The sequence below is a fragment of the Polypterus senegalus genome, chromosome 5 (assembly GCF_016835505.1).
Source record: "Polypterus senegalus isolate Bchr_013 chromosome 5, ASM1683550v1, whole genome shotgun sequence".
Taxonomy (NCBI): Eukaryota; Metazoa; Chordata; class Cladistia; order Polypteriformes; family Polypteridae; genus Polypterus; species Polypterus senegalus.
Window position 1 is genome coordinate 175,141,799 of NC_053158.1, and position 25,715 is coordinate 175,167,513.

The window sequence follows — 25,715 nt, forward strand, 5'->3', positions numbered from 1 at the left end:
AGTCTTCATCTTGGTCTTAAATAAAAGCTTATGACAAGATACGTGCTGTTGAAGCCACATTTTTGGGTAGTGGCAACCTCTGCAAATTCATTGAGGTTTGCATCTTTTTTATGACAAACTGCTCAAGAGGCAGGAAAGAGAAGAACAGCCGTGACATCTGCTGAGTGTCAAGCACATTGGTAGGGCCGCTCGAGGCACAAAGAAGAACGTCAAGTACATACAGGATACGAAATGCCTGTGCCAGGTGCCCTGTGCTCATGTACAATACACACTTTGGTGGTACAACAGAGAAGAATGGCAGTGCCACCTGCTGAGTGTCAAATACAGGATACAGAATGCTTGCCCATCAAAATGCCCGGTGGTCATTTAAAATGCAGTGCTACACACCATGATAGTGCAATAGAGAACTCCAGTAGCGCCATCTGCTGAGCATCAAGTACAGAATGCAATATGCTTGCCCATCAAAGATAGAGAAATGCCAGTGCCAGCTGCGCTGTGCTCATGTACAATGCTATACATACTGTGACAGGGCAATGGAGAACTCCAGCAGCGACATTTGCTGAGTGTCAATTGCATTGCTGAGGCTTCTGATAGCGCAAAGAAGAAGAATGGCAGTGCCATCTGCTGAGTGTCAAATATGTACAGGATATAAAATGCTTGCCCATCAAAGTTAGACAAATGCCTGTGCCAGGTGCCCTGTGGTCATTTAAAATGCAGTGCTACACACCATGATAGTGCAATGGAGAACTCCAGCAACGACATCTGCTGATCGCAAGTGAATTTCTGCGGATACTTAGTGCAAAGAAGAGGAATGGCAGCATCATCTACTGAGCGTCTAGTGCATTGCTGAGGCTGCCCTTAGCATAAAGAAAAAGAAGACTGGCAGTGCCACCTGCTAAGCGTCAAGTATGTACAGAATACACTGCCCTGTGCTCATGTAAAGTACAGTGCCACACACTGTGACGGGGCAAAAGAGAACTCAGGCAGCGACATCTGCTGAGCGTCGAGCCAAACACAGGAGGCAATTCGGTAACAAAGAACCGCAAACAATAAGACAAAAGCAGACTGAGAAAAAGAGAAAAACAAGAGGTGAGCTCAAATCCTGCGCCATTGAGCGCCTGGCTAATACTACGGCTCATCGACACGCCAGTCGCACTCCACGATACAAAACACAAGAACAACAGCAACAAAGAAATGCCTGCTGTAGATGAGAAGATCATCAGACACTCACAACTTCCCCCAAAATGCAATCACTGCTTCGAAATCCTTAAATCTGAGAAAAATAAACTGATGGAGAAAGTGACCGGGCAAAACAGGAAAGCAGTGCCATCTGCAGAGCTTCTTACTGGTGGGCAGAAAAATGTATTGGACTAAAAGCTCAAGCCATCTATCGACAGGACAGCCCTCTGCCTCGCCAAAATGGAAAAGTTCAGCTTGGTTTATAGTGGAGTTTCTCAACCTTTCCGCGTGTTGTGACCCCTCAGCTATCAGAGCATTTGCCCCTCGGTGGATCGAGCGTCAACGGCCCACTGCACTGCTCTCTATGAACCACTTTTGCCTGAGGGCCGGTGGTCCACTGTATCCTAGTAATCATTTACAAATTCACAGACTCATTGGTAAAGTTCAATTTTGGTACCACTAAGAACACAACATGTGATTGGTGTGGTAAGCGTGCCAATCTGACGCTGTGCCCACCTCAGTGTGTGAAATCTGTGGCCTGTGAAGCCATGCCCAGCAGCTGTGTGCCACTTTCTGATCAGAGGGTCCTTCATTCAGTCTGTGCCAACTGAGAGCTGCCTGACAAAAAGTGCTAAGCGAGGAGGAGGAGGAGGAGGAGAGGCTGAAGGCCGCCTTTGTTAGAGACGCGCTGCACAGACTGTCCAGTTGGAGGCGCTATTAAGACTCAAGGCAGTGCATAAAGTGGAGGTGAAGATCTGGGGAGTTGGACAGAGAGATGCCATATGGTGTTCAAAACCCGCGTGGTCTGCGCTATCATTGGCAGTGTGGTGTGAAGTCAACTGTAACCAACCAGAGGGCACACCAGCCACCCTACCTGACACAGACTGGCAGCACACACACTTTTTTTATTCTCTTCTCCCCCCCCCGTTCCCCACACTCACAGCACAGTCAATACGGCACCAACAAGCAGACATTCCCTTCTTCTTCTTCTCTTCCCCTACTGCCTTCACTCCCCTCCCAGCAAGCTTCGTCCACCTCCTCCCGACGCTGGCGGCCCCTTTTACTGGGCACCATGGCGAGCTCCATAGGCTCCCAGATCTTCTTGTGGCAGCACTGCTGGGTGTGGTGGAACTCAAGGCTCAGGAACTGTCCAGGCGCCCCCTGGTGGTGGCCACGGGCACCAGCAGGGTGGAGCTTCTAAGCTGTGAGCCGAGGGGGGGGGGTTACCCTCTGGTGTCTTGTGGCCTGAAAATGCCCCCCTGCCCACTCCTTTAATTACAGGGACACCGGCCATCTGCCACACAACACAAATGTACCCCCCATGCAAATGTGGCTTAAGTGCAAGGAAAATTTGCCCCCAAGAGAACTGCTCAATTAGAAGTTTCCAAGCCCCTCATATTGTTACACGTCAGAGTGTCAGCCGACCCGTCCCCGCTTTAAACGTGTTGTCACACTGCAGGAGTGCGTTGGAAACTCCGCACGAGAGGTGACATGGAGGATGGCTTTGCTCACCTCTCTTCTATTTGCTACCCCAGAATGGAGAAGGCGAGTGGGGGGCACAAAAGACTACTGACGAACTATGATTCTTAGCGCAAAGAGAGAAGTCACAAAATAAACAGAATGTTCAAGCAAATTATAGAAAAACCCGCTCTAAATCCTAAATTCTCTCGTGAACAGCGGACAGACATGCCAACGGGTCTAAAAATCTATAAGAAATGTCGCGCTTGGACCACAAAATTTTTACAACCGTTTCTTAGTGAGCACCTATGGGCCAAAGGTAACCTACATTCCAAATTTCAAGTCTCAAGTCTCATGGTTTGGGAGATTTCATGATGAGTGAGTCAGTGGTATTTGGCTTTTATATTCAGTGGAACCTCGGGTCACGAACATCTCGGACCACTTATAATCAGGTTACAACCAAAAAGTTCACCAAACTTTTGAATCTGTTCACGACCACACACTTGGGTGATGAACAAGCCAGTCTCCCTTCCAGTTCGTACACGCTGATGGTTTCTGCACGTGTTCAGTATCTGCTTGTGCATTCCCTGTGCAGTGAGCGAGCACGAGAGAGAGAGAGAGAGCGTGAGTGAGCAAGTGAGAGAGAGAGAGAGAGAAAGAGAGAGAGAGAGAGCATGAGAGAGAGAGAGAGAGCGCGTGAGTGAGCGAGAGAGAGAGAGAGAGTGTGAGAGAGAGAGAGAGAGAGAGAGAGAGAGAGCGTGAGAAGGCAGTTAAAGAAGGCACCGGCCTTGTTTCTACCGAGACTGCAGTGTTAGTTTTCTCTGTTGTTCAAGGTTTTCTTAATGTTATTCAATTTTTTTACATTTAGTTTACTATCACACTGTGCATTCTATGGTATAATTAACTATTTTTGTGCTTAAAAATCTTTTAAAAATATATATATTTACATACAGCTAGTACGGTCTGGAACAGATTAATTGTATTTACATACAATCCTATGGTGGAAATTACTTCAGGTCACGACTAAATCAGGTTACGACCAGAGTTTTGGAATGAATTATGGTCGTGACCCGAGGTTCCACTGTATATAGATTAAAAAAAGTAATTCATACCTAAAATAACTGAGACAAACTGTTTATGTGTGAGCCGTATTACAATCTCTAAAGTACGAGCCAAGTAACTCGAACTTAAAGCAGTGACATTCAGAGGACATCTTGATCCTGATTCAGCGGGGTAGGCGCCAATAGGAGAGGTATGCAGCTTCCTCATCTTTCATTTCTGGAAAACTCTTCATAAATTCATAACGCGAACATCCAATTACTGTCATTTTAATTGTAAAACATTTTTAAGAATTCCGTGGTCCCTTAAATAACTTCTCTTTTTGTTCAAACGACACTAAACTATCTGACAATTGACAGGATTGGCTAAATAATGACGTTAGTCACCAACACGAGGCTCTGCCTTTCGGATAACACTCAATAAAAAACTTTCCCTAAACTTTATCACTTCTGGTTTCACATACAAAGAAATACACTTTGGGTTTTCTTGGGCTTTTTCAAGTCCACTCACTCTCTGTTTTAGAGCACGGGATGATGGGAGAAGACGAGTGAGCAACACACATGAGAAGGTAAGTGAACCACAGCATGCCAATGTACAAGACCACCTCCAACTCGACAGGCTCTGGCGAGGACAACATCTGAGCTGCAGAAATAACGCAGACTGGGATTACACATCACCAACATTCAGCCCCCCTTCCCCAAACATCGAGTCCGGTCCCAAACATTCAGCCCCCCTTCCCCAAACATCCAACCCAACCCAAAACATTAAGTCCGACTCTTAAACTTTCAGCTTCTGCTCCAAACAGCCAATCCAAGTCAGAACATCCAGCCCCACCCCAAACATCCAGCCCACCACATTCCGCAGGCTGTAGTGAGACGTACAGTCATGTGGTGGCTTATGGACGAATGTCTGATTGGTCACTGGTTGGTCATAAAGTGTACTTGGTGGACCTGGTGGGGTCACTGGTTTAACCGCCACTTGCCACAAACTGATATTCGAGCCTCGATAGCCTTAATTCAGGGTCCTGCGCAGCACTTTTGGACTGCCGCTCTGCTGTTCTCGTGCCGCTCCCTCCTCCTCCTGTGCAGCATGGCTGGGCTCCCAGAACTCCAATGGGGGATCGCGCTCGTCATTCATGTGTCGATGCTTCATGTGGCACAACTTGTCCTTCACGTGCTGGTGCTCTGTGGTGGGAAGACAGGCCGTCCATGTTGCGGTGCTCTTCGTGGTGATCGATTGATACGTCACCAGTGAAAAATCATGCGTTGAGGTGGAAGTGAAGAAACAGGTCATAAAATGTAAGCGGCAGCTCATCTCATTTTCGCACTTACATTGGCCGAAAGTACAAAGAGCCTCAGGTGGGTCGGCCGCAGACCACCACATGACTGCACTTGGAAGGGGATCGGTGTCAACACCAGCCGTGCACATTCTTTGCATACAGTAATTGTCCCGAAGCTGGGGAGGCCTGAATTTTAGATATTTAACTGAGTGAAGCATTGTGGGTATTTGTGTGGCCCTTTAGTTTTCTAGTTTAATATTACAGGGACAAGCGTGCAGCCTTTTGAACGTCGATACTGCACAGCTGCTGTGTTATGGATATGAGGGATCGACCAAATAGTAAAGAATAATAATTACAAGACCACTGGCACCCTCAGGCACTGTGGTGACCCCTAAACCGCTTCCATCTGTAAGTCAACCTTCCTTCCTACTGTCCACCTGTGAACCACCTCGACTCCGAGAGTCCGTGTTTAGCAAGCTTAGCCTTCAGTTTTCCTTCAGATATCTTGAACAGAGCTTGTTATGAAATTTTAGTTTTTTGAAATTTGAAAAACTCCAAGTTAAAAAGCACTGGCGACTTTTCACAATCATCGCTCTACGACCTCAGTGACCGCGTCATTTACGGTTGTCCCTCAGAGCCGTTAATTCAAATTGTAATGTCACCTTTTACTCACCAGTTGCTGCCCCAGATCCCCAGTTGAATCTATCAAGCGGGCCCACACGGCGCTCATTGTTTCCTATGACCCTCTGCACCGCCGTCCCATTTCTTCTGCTGCTGGAAGTCACACCAGGTAAGTGGATTGACCTCCATAGCCATAACAGTAAAAGATCGGTCTGTGCGACCCGAGTCACTGCTTACTGCCACTGAAGTGGACGGCGCCTTGAGAGACGTCATATCAAAAGACGCCTGGCAGGCTGAATGCACCCAACTGTGACGTGTTTTACGTCAAGCAGTGTTGAAAGTGTTGAAGAGACCACCGAGAGGCCTGTGTGATGTCAACCTGGTAAGGCTTCTTTATTCAGCCGAGGCTGCACTTGCCTTTCTTTGCCTGATTTTTTTGTTATATTTTATTCTTTGTACCTCTGATTCTCCAGCGTGTGCCGCTCAGCTCTTCTCATCCAAATGTCGGACTTCAAGATTTTATGAAGAGCTGTTATGATTCTAAGAAGGAAGAACAACATATTTAGCGAATTGGCTGTGCCATGTGGTAGTGGGCACCAACGGCTAATCCCAAAGTACCCAAATGGCTCACTGTCTGGTTAGCAGTCAACCACTGGAACAATACAATTCCACTTTCTACTAATCAAATGTATTGTAGTCTGCAATTTCTACACAGTCTGGCAGGAAGACAAGCAGACCCTTCTACCTGATGTACAGTTTTCAGATTCATGGACTCCTCCACCATTATGGGCCAAGTACATCGACTTTGCAAGTTAAATGGAAATACACCTGGCAAACCTAAAGAACTCCGTGAGACCCCAGACGTTACGTTTCATCCGTCAAATCTTTACTGACCGCACAGACTCTTGGGGTGTCAGGGTTTACTGCCAATGTCTGATTCTGCCAGAATGGGCTTCAGCCTGGATTTGAAAATGTCACGCTGTATCTTCACTTTATGGTCATAACAACATCCCCTCCATGGAATCTGATTTGGAAATTAATCATCAATGCAAACGTTGACCACAAGGGCAGCAGCAACCATCGTCCCACAATGCAACGCAACAACTCTGACATCACGCATGTCATGACTGAAGGGTCAACACTGTTAGGACTTCAGGGGAGCAAACAGCAGGTCAAGTGAAGGAGAATTCAGCAGAAGAGGATGGACGCCTCAAGGAGGACGAGATGAGTGGCAGGTGTAACCGAGAGATGAAGATGTTTGGGGTCAGAACACCAGAAACTCGGAGGAATGACGACAACAAAACCAAAATGCAGGGCAGGAGTCAAGGGGACAGAGCGAGGAGTGGAGACAGGACAGCATTTCAGGCCCTATGAGGCCAGAACCTTCACGTGAGAAACACGACGATGTTTATTTGTACCACTTACATAACTGTTCAATTATAATGAAATAAAATTCAAATTGGATTCAGGAGGCTCTTTCAATGCGATGTGTTGCTATACCTAGAAAATGGAGAGACCTTAATAGTTTAGGAGTTTAATAAATACTGAATCCACAGGCCTCAAAGCTAAGAAATCCACTGGTCTGAGAGCAGGAACTAAAAACAGTGTGAATGGACACGAGGAGCGCGTGATGTAAGCGTCACTACGCCGGCGAAACAGGGAGGGGCTCCTGGAAAGTGGGCGGAACTGGAAGAGATGCCGTGACGGGGGCCTCAGAATGTCTCAGATCGCTCGCTGATTCTCTCCAAGGCTTGAGACTGTCTTGCTTGCCGGCTGCTGGACTCTGTTGAAGGATTTTAACACAAAAGCCTTTTAACTTCTCGCTCTCTGGTCTCTCTGGTACGTGTCTCTGGTTCTTAGAGGACTCGGGTCCAAGTCTCGTTAAACACGCCGTCTTTCCGTGCTGGAAGGGGTGGGACTTGTTCTGGCAGATGTTCAGGAGTGCCATCACTAGCGCCTGCGCCCCCTCTGGTCCCGGAGTGGTATTCCTTACCTCAGTTGAGCTTGTCTAGGGACTTTATATAAAAAACAGACACAAGCACAGAACCAAAATGAGAATAAACTGGTGACGTCCTCAGAAAATGAAATGTCACTGAGGTGATGCCATAATCATAATGCCAAAAAAAAGAGTGACAAATATAATCGCAAAACAACCACGTGATGAGAATCTAAATAGTGCTTGGGTCAGTTTACGAGAGCAGCAATCTGGAGATAAAGAAAAGGGCCGTCTGTCGAGTACCAGGCGAAGGCTCGGAAAGGAACGAAAGTGACGAGCATCAACGATTTGAACAAGAGTCGCCTGAGCATGTTCTAACGTCCTCAACTTTCCTTGTGATTTTTGACATGAACTCAAAGATCTGAATGCATCCTAACGCACACCGCCACCTTAACTGTTTTCAGGATGAATTCTTGTTACGATACGTTTTTTTTTCTCTTGTTCAGATTGTTTTAAAGTTACAAGTAAGGAACGTCTGAACACTCCATCTGCGATCATCTTGAAGCGTGTAATGCCGTTCAAGGCTGCCGATCGCGTGCTTTGGTAAGTCACACTGTCTACAATGTGTGCTGCGCTGCTGCCGCTCTTCGTTTTTTCTCCAGACGACACACTCGGCTCCTGCTTCTTGTCTTCCTAGGTGGCTGGCAATGACATTTACATGGACTGATTGAAAACGATTGAGACTCATTTTGTTATTCTGAATCGGATGAGTCCACAGGCTCAGAACATTTTCCAGTGTGAAGTAGCGTCCCTCACGTTGACTACATTTTTTACATTTCAAAAACGATTCCGACACAAGTAACCGACTGTTTTGTGGCCTCCCTTTTAGCGATGCGGCCGTGGCATTTTTCACTCCACTTCTTTCCACGTAGTTGTTTTCCATTTTTGCTCTTCCCAAGCTTAACGCAAACTTCAATCACACACCTCTGCCGGACCCTCACAGGAACGTCTTCATCCGCCACAAGGACACGTATGAGGTGCCTCCACTCACTGTGACAGAATGCTGATGAATACGGAGGTTGTAGGGTGCAGGGTCACACACGTCGATGTATGCTCTTTAGCTACAGTCTCGTTACGTTTCAATCAACCCTGGTAAGTAATGAGAGAGAGATGTAACGGCCGACTCACTCTCCAAAACCGGCCACCAAGGCACAACATGAAATTAACGTGGCCATCAAACCGATGAACTGCTGGAGTCTGGCTGGTGGACAGTGAATTGTCGGAAGCCAGAGACCTTCTGCAGGGTCTGGGGCTTGAGCTGATGACGGCAGCATACAGATGGGTGACTTCACTGATGTCCTTCAAGGTGTGTGTGAATCGCCATGCCATCGACAAGGTGAGGCTGATCTTTGGTCTGCCAGTTCTTCTACTTCATTGCTGTACACAAACGTGTTGTAAGAAGAAACAACAAAAACCAACATGAAGGTTTAGGATGTCCACCCTTTATACTTGAAAGAAAGGCAAAAATGTTGCAATTCAGTTCAGTCCATAACTGAACTGAAATACATAAGACAACATGGCGGCTTTATAGGGGGTTGACAGGAAGGGGTGTGTTTCGAGGGGCTGGAGCTGGAAGTGAGGTCAGGCAGGGTTTCCTACCAGGGGTCTACAGAGGAAAGACCGAAGGCTTTAGAGCACATCGCCACCCCCTGGTCCAGCGTATGAGTACATTTATTTGAGCCCAACGTGTGTCACTGGGTCATCATTTAAGTGGGGTGTCATCAGCCTCTTCATCCATCCATCCATCTCCCTCTCCATTTCTCTTCTGCTTTCATGTATCATATACCTGTATCTTTATTCAAGTTCTAGAGTTACTGGCCTTCGTAGTGGTACAATCAATTCTAGAACTCTCACTTTGGTACCAACACCAGCTCTGGTGTCAAATAATGGATAACTTCCTCCCCTTCATTCCCTCCACAGGCGTCCAGCTGCTTCTTACCCCTCCCCCACGGCATGTACACACGCATGTTGCCGCACTCCACCCACTAGGGGTCAGAGGTCATACCATCCCCCAATGCATCCAGGGTCCACGAAAGGTTTACAAATTCTTAATCGAGTTCTCCCCTCACTGGCATGCATATCATGAGGGGGAGTTGAGCTAAAGTTAGCGAAAGGGATTTATTAGAAAAAGGAACAAACCTTAACGACACTGCTCATGTCATTTCTCAATGTCGTCACCACCCTACTCAGTGCACTCATGCCACCTGCCTGGAAGTGCCAGGACTCCAGCAGAATAAAAGGTTTTGTCTTGTCCTCGCAACCACTTGTGCACCGCTTTCTTCATGTTGTTATCTTTCTTAAATGGATGACCACCCAGATGCTTTTAGTGGTCCAAAAAGGTGGAAATGACACGGTGCCAAATCTGGTGAATAAGGAGGATGTGGCAATACCTGAAACTTCAGGTTCTCCAGACAAGCCTTGGTGTTTTTAGCAGTGTGTGTTATTGTCTTGCAGCAAAAGGACTTCATGAGACAGCAGTCCCTGCCTCTTGGATCGAATAGCAGGCTTCACATTGGTCTCCAGCAAGTCACAGTAACTTGCACTAGTGACTGTAGTACCCCTCGGCATGTAGTGTTCGACAATAACTCGGGTGGACGAGTGGTTGCGAGGACAAGACAAAACCTTTTGTTCTGCTAGAGTCCAGACACTTCCAGGCAGGTGGCGAAAGTGCATTGAGAAGGGTGGAGATAACATTGAGAAATGACATTATCAGTTTTGCTAAAGTTTGTTCCATTTTCTAATAAATCCCACTTTCTAACTTTAGCTCGACTCCCCCTCGTATACTGAGGAGTGGGGTTGGTTCCCCTCAAGGTTTTCACATATTATAATGAGGAAGGTGAGGGTCCACTCAGAATTTCGGGGTTGTTGATATGCTCGTATTTTAAGGAGGACCGTTTCCCCCTTGGAGTTCGCAGTCCACACGTATACAAGAACTGCTTCAAGGAAGAGTTGGCTGTCCAAGCGATGGTACGCAATCACATTAACATCTGCTATCGAACCGAGCATAAAGCTGGTATAAAAACGTTTTAAAAACTTGGTAGTTTGTCATTTTTTTGTTCTCGTATACCGCACAATGCTAATTTACACCGATGAAAAGCAACAGTAAAGCTGGAACGTCAAGGACCAGGAGATGGGAAAGTCAAATATCAAACAAGGATCAAAATCAGGAAGGCTTAAACCGAGCACCAAGATCCCAACCATCCTCAGACTGCTCCAGAGATTTTCTTTGTAAAGATAATAAATAACGCATACCAAAACGAAAACGCTAAACAAGTCGTTGATAGCTGTCAAGTGAAAAATTCAAGAATTGAGACCACTAAACAAAATGCTAATGATGCCCGTGGAAATATCCACAATCTTGGGCAACCTGTCCGTGACCCTGACCTTTACTTGGACGTTATCATGACCACGCCCCCTAGCGACGGGTCACCTAATCATAGCAACTGCTCCACAAAATGGTGGCACCTTTGAAAAAACAAAATGGGGCCACGGAACAAGAAAAACCGAGACATGAGAAAAACCAGAAACCAGAAATGAACGAAGAACACAAAGTAGAATAACAACTAAACAGACTGATACTTGCATGGTCTTCATGCGGGTGGGCCCGGGGGCACTTTGTATGAACTTTGTGTCCATGTCCGCCATCTGACCATCACACCAGCATGAGCTTGTTGGACGTCTCATTCCAAAACCATGCGCATTAATATGACGTGGGCCCCCCTGTATGACTAGAATAGCCCCCGCTCTTCTGGGAAGGCTTTACACGAGAGTCTGGAGTCTGTCTGTGGGGGTCTTGTGTCTGTGGGGGTTTGTGAGGTCAGGCACTGACGCTGGATGTGAAGACGCGCCTCGCCATCAGTCTTCCAGTTCATCCCAGAGGTGTTCAGCTGGGTTGAGGTCAGGGCTCGGTGCAGACCACTTGAGTACCGCCTGGTCTTTGGATGCTGCAGCATCAACAGTACCCTTTGCTGGAGACAGCTGACCGTAAGGCGAATTTCTAGGAAAATATTCGGTGAACAAGGTGTCACACACGTGCAAATAGGAGACAGCTAAAGGGCTTGAGTAGTGATAATACCATATCAGACCAGGTGGCGGTGGAGTGTACTGACTGTCTTTCTCAGTTCCTTGCAGACCATTTCCAGGAAATCCCACCAGGTTCCAGCGCCTTGGATGACATCACTTCCTCTCCGGTCCTTTAAACCACCATCTTACCTCAGTCTGGCAGTTCTGTTTTGGACTTGGTCTTGTGAATATCTCTGTTCAATTGCTTTTGAACTTTTGCAGCCAGGATGTATCAAATATCAAACCTTCATAATGTCTGGAGAGTATTTCTTGTCACAAAGGTCATCGACGAATTCAACACACTCGCTACACCACTCGGCACTCATGTCTCCACACTTTTGGGCCTTGGTCCTCCCAAAAACTGCACGCTGGTGTCCTTGACAGATGGACATTCACTTCAGGGTTGTTTGCCATCTTACATCGAGTGCTGCTGGTGTAGACAGCAACCCCCAGAACAGGATAACAGATGCGGAGATGGACGGATCATGGGGTTTGTGCCCAGTACACATTAACGTCCATTTACAGAATGAATGAATAGTAACTTTCTCAAGTTAAATAAAGAGAAAACTGAAATCTTAGTGATTGGCAATAATGGATACAATGAGGCTACTAGAAATAAACTGGATACATTAGGATTAAAAGTCAAGACGGAGGTAAAAAGCTTAGGGGTGATTGTTGACTGTAATCTGAATTTTAAATCACATATTAATCAGATCATTAGGACAGCATTTTTTCACTTAAGAAACATAAGTAAAGTTAGACCTCTTATATCACTGAAAGATGCTGAGAAATTAGTTCACGCATTTGTTTTCAGTCGACTAGATTACTGTAACGCACTCCTCTCAGGACAACCCAAAAAAGACATAAATCATTTGCAACGAGTGCAGAATGCAGCTGCTAGAATCCTAACTGGGAAAAGAAAATCCAAAAACATTTCTCCAGTTTTAATGTCACTACACTGGTTACCTGTGTCATTCAGGATTGACTTTAAAATTCTGCTTATGGTTTATAAAGCCTTAAATAATCTCGCCCCATCTTATATATCGGAATGTCTGACACCTTATATTCCAAATCGTAACCTCAGATCCTCAAATGAGTGTCTGCTTAGAATTCCAAGAACAAAACTTAAAAGAAGTGGTGAGGCGGCCTTCTGCTGTTATGCACCTAAAATCTGGAATAGCCTGCCAATAGGAATTCGCCAGGCTGATACAGTAGAGCAGTTTAAACACTGCTGAAAACACATTACTTTAACATGGCCTTTTTATAACTTCACTTGAACTTAATCCTGATACTCTGTATGTTCAATTCATCATAATAACTATTCATGGTGGCTCTAAAATCCGTACTGACCCCTACTCTCTCTTCTGTTTCTTTTTCCGGTTTCTTTGTGGTGGCGCCTACTCAAAGCATCATGATGCTCCAACAATGATGGATGGATTAAAAGGCAGAAGTCTACGTGACCATCTTCATCAAGCCCTTCCGTGAGAACCCTAAATCCAAAGAGGACTGTTTCATTTATGTTAGGTAGAATGTCCAGAGGGGACTGGGCGGTCTCTTGGTCTGGAATCCCTACAGATTTTATTTTTATCTCCAGCCGTCTTGTGTTTTTTTATGTTTTTTTTTCCGTCCACCCTCGCCCTTTGACCTTACTCTTATTCGATGTTAATTAATGTTGACTTATTTTCTTTTCTTATTGTGTCTTTTATTTTTCTATTCTTCATTATGTAAAGCACTTTGAGCTACTGTTTGTATGAAAATGTGCTATATAAATAAATGTTGTTGTTGTTGTTACAGAGGCACCTTCACGCGCTCTACACTGGCTCTCCATAAAAGCAGGAGGAGGTGGAATGAGACAAGTGAGAGCCTTCAGAATTCCCACAGTCCCCTTCTTTGAGAATTAAGAGACGTGGGAGAAGTGAGCTCGTCCTCGTGTAATGTCGATTGAGCCAAATGAGCACAAAGAGAGTGGCATGAGGCACAGCACGGGCATATAGCGCCCAGCCCTCTAACTCTAAGTGGTGTGTGTAGCTCTTCTAGTTCATTCTGAGGACGCAGAGGCAGGGGGAGGGGGTACTGGCAGGTGGGCCGGTGGACTCAGCTGGCGTCTCGGATTTCCTGGCTGCCTTCAGCTCCCCCACCCGTTCCAGTGATTGATTGACAGCTGCACTTTAGGGCCCCCGCCCCGCCGGCTGCGTGCTCCGTCGACCGTGACGTTTTCATTTGCGGCGGCCTTTAGCAGCCCGTGTCCGCGTTCACTTCCCCCACGAGAAGCCCGCCGCTGCCTGCAGATGTGCCAGAGAGCTGCTAGAAAGTGAGGCCCGTCGAAGTAAATCTCCAGATTTTTCTCTGATGGCCCACTTCAAAGCTAATAGTTGCAATTTTCGATGACTGTAATTATGATGATTATATTCTGTCAGATGCAGGCTCCTACCAGCACAGGCAATTACAAGTTCTCTTTCTTCATGGCACCTAGCCTACCCCAGCTGCCAAGAGTGTATAAATAAATTGGCAGAGAAACCTGTGCACGGTTAGCCGGAGTCGGCCTGCGCCTTCACTGTGACGCTGCACCGCCTTCCAGCAAGGCACGAGGAACATCCGCAGCTAATTCAGAAAAATGAGCCGAGCCCAAACTGATTCTCAAGTCAGTTGCCTGGACCCCCCTATTCAACAGCCCCTTGAATGACCCTGGCTTCTCCTTGTCATAGAGATTCTTTCATTTGTCACATGCAGACCTCCAGATGTGATACCCTCGCCAATGGCCAATGGGCACCAACCCCTGATGGGACCTCAAAGGAGACCTGAGCAAGAAAAGAGGCATCAAAGTGCATGTTTACCAAAAAGTGTCCAAGTGCAGTTATGAAGTCATCACTAAATAAATCCTTCCATAAAATCTGTGATCCATAAACTGCTAATTCACTCCTTCACTCTAGTGGGCTCCCACTTCCTCCACCCTGGAGATGTTGCTGGACTCCTTGGCTCCCCCTGCTGGTTGAGTCGTCTCAAACCTTCGCCTCTGCAGCTCTGCAGGCACAGCTGCCACATTGGAATGGTGCCTCGTGCTCCCCCTTTCATCTGGGTGGTCCACACTTCGGTACATGCTCTCCTTCTTTCTTTCCCCCAGTTCACCCTTCGCCTTCAGTTTTCCTGTTAATGAGGGATGGCTGTGCTGATCTCTTAGTCCCTTGTGCATTCTTCACTAGCCAGCTCCCCCACTAAGTGCTCCTCGTCAGCACGGCCTCCTGCCCTGGCCTCACCCACTCTACCAGATTCAAAACTGCACTTGTCGTTTGGCAACAGAGCGGTGACAAGGGGCATCACGGTGGTCCTCATACAAAGCTGGTACACACAGAGAAAGCTGAAAGACAGAATTCAGAAGACGTATGCAGTGTGTCCTGGGGGGTTATCAATAGGTGGGTTTGTGAGGATCGAGCTTTTATGATAACAAACTCTTGTGATGAACAGTAAGATGCTCAGCTAATGACAGGCCACTTTGTCAATCCCATTACTTTTCCAAGGTTTCTACACACTCATACTTTTCAACTTTCTTGAACAATCAGGTTGTAAGTCTTCAATTAAGCAGGAGTACATGAGTACCAGCAGGTTGACCATGGCATCTGCCATTCTTCTTCTTCCTATTCACGTAATCAGCATCCATGATTTGCTTCACACTCAGTAGATGTTGCTGCTCTTCTGCTCCTTTCTGCCATGATACTTTCTCCATTACTTTTCTGTAATATACACACAAACCCTCAAGCACACACATTTCTATGTGTTTGTGATTCTTGCATTAAGGACTTTGCACTAGACACTCAATGCTCTTTGTCACATTGTCAGCCACTGCAATTTGCTTGATGCTCAGCAGATGGCACTAGTCTTCTTGTTCTTTCTGCCATGTCACTTCCCTTCATCACTTTGCAAGTTCCTAAGTTTGCCACCAGCACAGATTTGTTGCTTCAGTAGGACATGTCGGGTCATAAGCTTTTGTTCAACGACAAGATCAGTAATCTGTGAGTAACTGCATGACAGACAGACATCATTTTATATACCGTATGTTGATTCCATATTCAGTCATATCTTATGATACTGTTTTTTGATTTGAAATGAGACAGCAAAACGTGAACTTCAAGCGTTCCATGCGATGAACCTCACTGGACATCTGCATACTTTAGTGTGGCACGTCCATTAGTCCCATGTCTACTGAGCAGAACAGAGAGCACCAAGGAAGACATGCCAGACTTCGTGCAACTTGGGTCTTCCTGTCCTGCCTGTGCACAGCGTCTGCTATCATGGCAGACACTGATGATGGTCTTTATAGCCATCAGATATTTAAAGTACTACCTAATGCAACTCTAATGAAATGTACGTGCACCTCCGTTAGATAGATAGATAGATAGATAGATAGATAGATAGATAGATAGATAGATAGATAGATAGATATGAAAGGCACTAAACTGAATAGATAGATAGATATGAACGGCACTATACTGAATAGATAGATATGAAAGACACTATATTGAACAGATAGATAGATAGAAAATCTGAACTTTTGGTGTTGTTGACATTTAAAACTTGTTTTAGGTGAGCAGAGCTGATGTCTTTAGGATGAGGCAGGGTGGGCCCAGCACTGGTAGCTCCAGCTCTGCCCAGCGTGGAGTCCTACTAGCGATAAGCAAAAGAGGGAAATTTTGATTTGCATTGAGTCTCACGAATATGACACTAAAATTTATTTGGTGAAGTGCAGTGTTTATTTTAAAGAATTGTTTTTTGAGGATTTAAAGTTTTTTTGGGGGTAGAAAACAAGGAATTTTTCCCCACAAAGACACACCACCATGTGTCCTTGATATATGCCTACAGGGTGGTCCAGATCCAGACCGTCTGGATGACTTTGATTTATGCAGGGAGGATTCCAGTTTGGCGTGAAGGCGATTCTTCATGTCGTCAGTTCGCATACTTCTCGATGGTCCAGGATTTTTCGGGTGATTTTCTATGTAATAAACTTAATAAGTTATAGTGTAATGAAAATTGCATAATTAGGTCTGGACCACCCTATACACAGTAGTCAGCACCTTCTGTATATATGGAACTCCTTGTGAAGTCCTGTGCTCTTTCTTGACCATTCGGGTCTGTCAATGAATGGTGTCTGACGATGCCACTTCTACGTGGTATCAAATCACAGTCCAGACTCTTTTCAGGTGTAGCTCCTTGCTGGTAGAATGCACTGCCCACCTCCACCATCCCTCAACATGTTCTGGAAGTGTCTGAAGACTTTGGGATTTGGTGAATTTCTGTCTCATTAATAAATCTGGGAATTGTAACTCACTTGTATTTTGTTTCTGAACTCTTCACTTGTGATGATCAATTTTGTCACCTTGTCCTCTCACACTTGTTCCCACAGTACCCTAGACAAATGTTACTTGTTACATAGGAAAATCTATCTACAAGGAATGCTGCCTACACCATTACCTAACAACTGCCCTTCCTGCTTCTTGATTCATGTGGATGGATATCCGCTCACTCTGTATGCCTTGGAGCTTCTTCAAGGTTCGCTTCTGTCTCCAACTGCTATCATCAACTTGTCATTATAATCGTCAAAGTAGACATCACAATATGTACTACCACAACAATCATAACACACATTTTATGGTTCAACTAAGCATCTGCACTGACAGAAAAAAATGTCAATACTATTTGTATTATTACTATTATTTATTTCAATACTAAATTATTTTTTTAATAAATAAACCTCACAACATTAATATTCATACATTGCATTCAGAAATAAAAATATTCATCTACCTGCTGGTCCCCCTTTGATCTAGTTACCCAGTGCAGGTTAGAAGGAGCTGACCCAACACAGGAGACCCTCACACAATCAAACCCACCATCTTTGAGGTGTCAGTGGAAATGGGACAAGGCGCAAATGACAGACAGTGAGTTCAGCCCAGCTCTGGTGAGCCAAATAGATAGATAGATAGATAGATAGATACTTTATTAATCCCAAGGGGAAATTCACATAATCCAGCAGCAGTATACTGATACAAAGAAACAATATTAAATTAAATAGTAATAAAAATGAAAAGAATTAAAATAAAATTAATGTTAGCATTTACTAATATTATGTGACTGTGATGCCTCACAATAAAAGAAATAATTCATGGAAAAAAAAAATTGAAACTTCTGTATAAGCTGGTGCCGTAACAAGAATTAATTCACCAGCAATACCATCCTTCAACTGTGGCCATCAATGGCAAACGGGACATTTTTCTTTGCAAGCACACAGCACAAATTAGAGCCTACACCTTGGAAGGGATGCCAGTCTGCCACATCATACACACTGGAGCAATTTAGCATTGGCAGGCATCTCGAAGCATGACTCTGGATTGCAGCCATGTAAGTCCCACAGTCGGTGACGCCACTGCTGTGCCCCCATACTGGTAGGCACTACTAAATGATTGCAGTTAAAAGCTTTTATGCTGTCTGGAGAATTTTCTTCAGAAGAAAATGACAAAAAGAGCAGGCTTGAATGATGATGACTGACAACTTACACAAGTATAGTGTTTTTTAAATTTGATTTTATTATCTAAATGGGAAAGTAATATACAGGAAATAGATACATTATTTAATCCTAAGATATTAAAAAAGGCCAGTTTATTTATTTCTTTTTGTTTACAGTATGTGCTTCTCTTCATAGCTTTAAAAACCAGGCACACTTTGTGGGATTAACAGAGTACTGAAATAGCAAATTGATCCCCGTCACCCAAGACCCACATCACATCAGTCACGCATGCACAGAAGTGGCACACAGGACATTTGTAAGGTTTCATTATGAAGTGTACAATCCCCTTTTTTGTTTACTTTGCATTTTTAGAATGCTCCCTCCCCAACCCTTCCAAAATGATTTATAGTGTTGATGTTTTATTAACTGAAAGTATTGCTGAGCCAGGCCAACCACAATAAAAAAAAATAAACAAATTAGGCAAAGAGTTAAAGCTTTATATGTGAGAGAGAATGCCACGCTGGGACTTCTGGTCCTGTGCTGATGCGTGATGCCCCAGTCTTCTCTGACCCACAGTTTGCCCTAATGGTCTGTGCCATTCTCATCATGAAGTCATGAGCAGGCATGGAAGGCAGGCAGGTCAAACTGTGATGCACAGAGGAGAAATGGTCTGGAGCAAAGGATCTGAAAAGTTCTGAACGAGGATGAGAACTGGGCCTCCGTTGTCGGGCTCAAAATTGGCTTTAAGGCCTGAGCGGATGGGAGTCACTTGCAAAAAGGGCAAAATCCACCCAAGAATCCAAACCACTGGGGACACAACACTTCCTTATTGATTCAGTTTGTTTTACCTTTTTGGTTTTTACACCCAACACTGACATATATGACACAGAGACACTCTGTGGCAAGACATGTATAGATGTGTGTGTGTGTATATATATATATATACACATACATATACATATATATACATACATACATACATACATACATGAGGGACATTCAAAAAGTTTCGCACTTTCATATTTTCGTTGGAAATGGTAAAGACAGGAGTAGTAATTGGGCATTAAAAAGTTGGTACAATGCAGTGAAAATGAAGGAGACTATGTAGAAAAGTGACGTAATTTGTTTGTAAAATTCTTAACAAACAGAGTTAAAAAATGCGGAAACCTTTTGAACATCCCTTGTGTGTATCATGTATATTTTTATCAAAAATGTTATTTTATTGTTTAATACATTTCCCATACAGAAATTCTGAGAATCCTTCAGGTACCTGATAAAATCGTTTTGATCATTATACATTGGCTTATCTCCCCATAAAGTATTACTTTGTCACAAAAATAAATTACATTGTTCATATGTTACACAATTTACAGGAGTATTACATACAGTTTTATATTGATTGCACTTGAGTCTGAAAATAATGCACCTGGCCGTCTGTCAGGTAACCAGCCACTTGAGACGCGCTTGAATACAGCCGCAAAGCTATCACATAGTTGATTACAGTAGGACTTTGGAGCTGTTGATAATGTGGAAAATGAGGAAGCAGCACATTTACTTGAACCTCACAAATTAAAACTGACTATTACATCTCTACGGGGTTACTCAAAAAGATGGCCAAGATTTCAAAACTTCAACAAGGAACACTTGACATTCTTTTGAAGAAAGTGTGCCATAACAACAACATTTAATAATTTATTATAACACACCTTATTGGCAGCACAATGTGCAGCTCTCCAAACATTTTTCTGGCCTAGCTGCTCATTGTGTTGAATTGAGGTACCGTGTGGATGGTGGTGGGTGGCTGTAGGTCGTTTTTATCATATATGTGCACTTTTGTGTAAGGGTGCTGAAAGCATGCAGGTACCACTGATTGCTGTTTGGCAGTTAACATAAATAGCACAGTGGAACTCGTAAAGTACATCCGTACCCACTTCAACAGCAAATTAAAGGACAAGGATGAAGATTTATGTCGAGTTTTTACATAATCTAGTATAAAAAATTTTGCTTCATGTCTCAGATTTACTGACAGGGTAAACATGGAGATCCCAGCCATCTTTTTAGCTACTACACCTGAATAAACTGTATTCTGATGCATCCCACAAACTCCACTGCAAACAATGGGAAAAGTGGTTTGTTTTCATAGAAAATGTAATCCACCACTGAGAGGTGAAGAAACGTCTGTTTTCTGGAGAACTGTGCATTCAGTCAGGCAATTGACTTGCAGAATTGAAACTGAGACTGCTTAGTGCAAAATCTGTGCAGTGCGGCCTGCTGGCGTATATGAGCAGGGAGAAGAAGCCATGGTCAGTAAGCTAAGGGCAAGACAGCAATGTACGCAGAGAGAGCACTGTGAGATTTTCCAGACTCCCGTGCCATTCTGCAAACATATTTTGTATAAATAACCAGAAAAAAATGACTTCTTTTTAATTGCAAACAATCAAATATGGTATATAAGCATTATATATTGCTACGTAGTATGTTGTAAAATCCACTGTGTTGCATGGATTCGTTTACACATAAATATAGATTTTATCAAGCAGCTTATTGTTGGAGAGATCTTGAGCATATTTTGCCAGGATTAGAAGCAAGGCAGGAGCCGTCATGAATGGGACCCCATTTCATAGTCATCCTATATTATTAAAAATTATTGAAATAAACTAGTCAGGAAATGTATTATTTTAATTAATTGTGAAGAAAACAATCAGAGATAGAGAGACAGCTGGTTTGAACTCAGCCCAGGGGTATTGTATTGTGCTGCTTAAACACACAAGCGTTTTTTGACTGACCCTCATACAAAAATAAATAAATAAATAAATAAATAAATAAATAAATAAAACATGGGGTGAAGTGAAATACCTGAGAGGAAACTGTGGTTGTGATTGAAGTTAATGGCAGTTACCAATATGGCCCTTTCTGATAACCTTTAGTTTTTTCTGTATGTACAGTACACTGTCCCTTTATTAAAAAAATATCACATTGTCAAAGTCCAATTCACGTTTGTGGGATTATCAAAATAATTATAAACACTGTAAAAAAAGTGCCTAATGTCTTTAATTATAGCTAGCAATAGTGCAGTGGTTAGTGTAATTTAATTGTAAAAGTTAATTCTTGCAATGGGATAGACTTGCCTACTGCAGCACTTAAAGCACTGGGAGTCAACGCAGTAATGATTGGGGACTAAAGCAAGGAGGTGGATGATAAAAAAGCTGTCTTGCTTAGTGTGTACCATATCATTAGTGTCTTCAAAAATTTTCCATACATTACGTAAAATGACAACCGTTCGCCTAGAATTCTGGGACTAAAATGAGTGCCCTGCAATGACTTTATCTTGATTTCTTTTGATTCAAGCAAGGTACACTCTCTGACACAGGAGACAGTGTACTGTATAATCTACACATTCCTTCTCTGTCTGAAATGCCGGCAATGTGTTTTTAGCTTAAAGTTTTGGCACAAACTCACAAGGCCTGACTTTTATGGATGGAAACAAAACTAGAAGACATAAAAAATATGATATCATGAGTGAACATCATTCACCTCTAAAAAGAAGTGGTGGGCCAGGTCTGGTGCTCGCAGGCTGCAGCATGCACCAGTTTTACAGTATAACTTGAAATTCTGCCTTAAACTTAACATGCTGAAGCAAACTGCACTTCATTAGAGCTAATTTCAAAATAAAGTCTGATTTGCAATTACAAATGGGCAGCTCTTATCAAATCATTACCAAGGACAGTAATGGGAGGCTTCAAGAATCCTCTGCATTGTACCTGTGCACTTCACAACTGTAGTTTAAAGCCCATGTGCCCCCAGCTCTGCAAAAGAAGAAGCAGGTAGGAAAATATCTGCATAGCTGCATTTAAAACCTCAATATAATATTTTCTGTAAGCATTAAGAAACATTCAGACCATCCATTAACTGACACAGGTATTGGGAGGAAAAAGTCATATATGCGCCCACCATGAAAAAAAGAGAATTCCTTCAGTGAAGAAAGGACAAAACTATATCATTATGGGGAAGACAGTTTCCATCCAAAGTTATCATGAAAAATACTTTAGCGATCAGTTTTGAAATCAATGGAGAGGTGGTACACTGTACACTTCATAACAAAACACTGGGAGTCCTCCGTCTTATGGATTGTGGGAAAGAAAAAGCAATGGGATGAGTTTGGAAAAAAAAAAAAAACAAAAAACAAAAGTCTGTTCTAAATCTGTGAACACAACGACTCATGAGTTACTTTTTACCATCAGCATTCAGTGAAAATAAATCTCTCAATTGTGCAAACGACTGGTGCCCTAAAAGTGGGGCTAAAGTGACAAATTTGCATTGTATCTGTGTGAGAGGTTCATGTGGTGCAAGGGATGAGATCTGAGAAGTAAAAAGAGAAACATTAAAAAAGGGAGACCTTGCCAGGCCACCCACAATGCCTTTAATAAGGCAGGAAGAGATAAGTCAATGAAATAAAGAAAAGAATGGAACTATTGCTAGTTTGAGGCAGCCCTTAGGTCAAAGAAGTTTTAAGCACTTCTTTTGAAAATTTCAAATGAACACGGTCCAACTTCATGCTGATTTGTAGATTTTGTTAAATTAACTTACTTTTCCAAATTATAAAGCTAACTCAGTCTGAGTTGGCTTATTTTGCTACTGCAAACCCACAGGCATTTATAAAACATGGTATCAGAAGCGTGCAGCGCATAATTTCCTTTAGCATCTCTGGTTGTCTTTTCACTTTTACACTAGCACAGATTGGAAAAATGAAAAAAAAAACACAGATTGAAACAGCATTGCCTAGTATAATCATTTTTTCCTTAAATCACCAATCACAATACCACTGGCAATGTTACCAGAGAGCAACTGGGCGTACAAGGTGCTTATTGTGTTAGTGAATACATGCAAAAATAATATCTCATGCACTCTCTGGTAACTTTCTATTAAAAACCAAACATGTCTTATGTGCATGACTATAAACCAATGGCTTTACACCTTCTTATATTTGGAATAAATACCTGAAAACATTAAATATTCAATATAGATCAGCATCACCAAAGGTTAAGAGAACTGGGATGTGATTGTCACGCTTTCAGCTCTAAAGAAAGGAAAAAATAACTTAACTTTTTTTTTTTTGTGATGCTGAGATTACAGCGTGATACTTCCCTGTAATACATAAACACGTCACTAGAGAGGTTACACTGTGATTCAAGCCTGTATAAAAAGTCTGGCTCTTAAAATCAAATTCAGAAGACCGAATCTAATTTTCTCTCTGCACTTTCAGAATTTTGCAATGTACAGGAGTATCATACCAAATGGAAAAAGAGACCTTTCCCGTAAGTAGAAAAATATCAAATATAATAATAACTTTATGAAAGACCAGTATTAACATAAACATTAGCTAAGATTTACATTTTTTCTTCAGAAATTGTTATAACTTTAGTGGTTTTTAATTCAAGGTCATATTTTATGATAAGTATTCACACCATTTTAGGTAAGACCTTTAAAGAATGCATATAGTCAGGCAATAGTTATTTGTTTTGTGAATATTAAAAATTTGTTCAGTCTAATAGATGCTCATTACATCAGTGATATATGTTGTGATCCTTCAGAAATTTTTCATGCATATAAGCTGTGAAGCATAGCTGATGTACTGTAAGCAGGGCTGGAGGGTCATTCATGATGTGTAATTTTCACAATGTCTTAAATATATCCAAGTAAGGTAGCCTTAAAAAAAATAATCAAATAAAAAAGCAAATAAATGAAAACTTGTGGTTTGTTTTGCAACTAAGTGTACAAAAAAGACAATGTTGTTTGAATTATGTTACATTCGGTAAACAACATTTAAAGCATTTCATAACCAGTGTCACAGAAATGACTCCTTGTCTCTGTAGTTGTTTGTACAGAATTCAATGATACCAGTGCTTCTAGATTCGCTGTTTATCTGCTGTGAATCACTTATGGCCCTGGTGACGCTGTCATAAGATGGAGGTGAAGAGGTGGACGATATTGTCTCTGCTGTTTCCACCCTAGAACCATAGTTTTCATGCATCATGGAGGCTATGAGTCCCTCCTTTTCAGGTGCACCCTCCATAAAAATGTTCCCTTCACTAGTTCTGTGGCGAAACAAGAAAGATGCCTGTTTCATAGAGCGCCGGAGAAGGTGCCTTCTGTAAGCTCTCTGAATTACTACCGCCGACACCTCTTCCTGCTTCCGCCGGAGAGTAGTTGTGATGGGCTCATAGGAGATCTTTGAAGGGTTGGCCAGCATGAACTTTTCCTCCATTTGCTGTTTAAGTGCATCCATTTCACCAGATTCTCCAAGAACTCGTTTGGTGAAAGCAAACAAGATATCTAAGCAGTGAATTTTGTCCCCACTGACCATTGGGAGGTCCATAGTAATAAGCTTGATTTTATTGGGCTTAGGAATTCGCAGAGGTTCTTCAAGGGCATCTGCAAAATCAGATAGCACACAATATTCAATGAACTGAGTAGCCTCGGGATCAAACTTCTCCCAGACTTTGTAGAACATGTCAAAGTCATCCTCGCTAAGTGGCTCTGTGCTTTCCTCTGTAGCCACGCTGAAATTCTCCAAAATGATAGCTATGTACATATTTACAACAATTAGAAATGATATAATAATATAGCTAACAAAGAAGAAGATGCCTACTGATGGGTTTGCACAATCCCCCTTAACTGAAATTCCAGCATGGATTACATTTGGGTCACAGTCAGGAGGGGTGTTGAGGATTGGGCTGAGGAGTCCATCCCACCCTGCAGATGTAGTGATTTGGAAAAGGCAGATCATGCTGTTGCCAAAAGTTTCAAAGTTGAACATGTCATCAATTCCATTCTGCTTCTTCACATACATGAAATTAGACATGCCAAAGATGGCGTAAATAAACATGACAAGGAAAAGCAGAAGACCAATGTTGAACAAGGCAGGAAGAGACATCATTAAGGCAAAGAGTAAAGTCCTAATTCCTTTGGCTCCACGTATAAGTCGGAGAACACGTCCAATGCGTGCAAGTCGTATCACACGGAATAAAGTTGGAGACACAAAATAATTTTCTATTATGTCTGCAAGCACAATTCCTGGAAAAAAAGGCAGACAACTATCAGCAAAAAAGTAAACTTTCAAGGATCAAACTATGAGGTCATTTTACATTGTGAGGAAGCCAAATACTATTTTAGCAACAATAAGAATAAGGCAGGGACTGACAATAAATGGCAAAACAGTCACACCCACAATGGGGGATAGATTAAAAGAATCAGAATGTTATCTTTGGGAGGTAACTGGAGTACATAAACACCAGACACTTGCATATGGGGCGAACATAGAATCACTCACTGTGTAGAGTTTATATGTGCTTTAGAAATGTGATAACTTACACGAACAAGTATTGGTCAGCAAAGTTTACACCAATATACCACAAAGCAATTTTAAAGTTGTGAAAATAATTGTTAATGCACAATATATCATTGACAAATAAGCAAATGAATGTTGTCCACCAGGAAGCAGAATATGGCTCATATTAGTAACACTTGACATCAGTTATTAGTCTCAATTTCAGAGTGCATGTGCC

General features: G+C 43.0%; 1 protein-coding gene across 2 annotated transcripts in view; it reads right to left on the reverse strand.

Annotated features, from left to right (window-relative positions):
* Window positions 1-23,887: 23,887 nt before the first annotated feature.
* scn5lab (sodium channel, voltage gated, type V-like, alpha b) overlaps window positions 23,888-25,715 on the reverse strand; it is a 719,364-nt gene continuing 717,536 nt past the window's right edge. For both annotated transcript variants that reach the window (XM_039753644.1, XM_039753645.1), the window contains exon 27: window positions 23,888-25,224. In XM_039753644.1, the coding sequence (XP_039609578.1) occupies window positions 23,996-25,224 (1,229 nt within the window). In that variant the 3' untranslated portion in view covers window positions 23,888-23,995. The remainder of the gene's footprint in view (window positions 25,225-25,715) is intronic.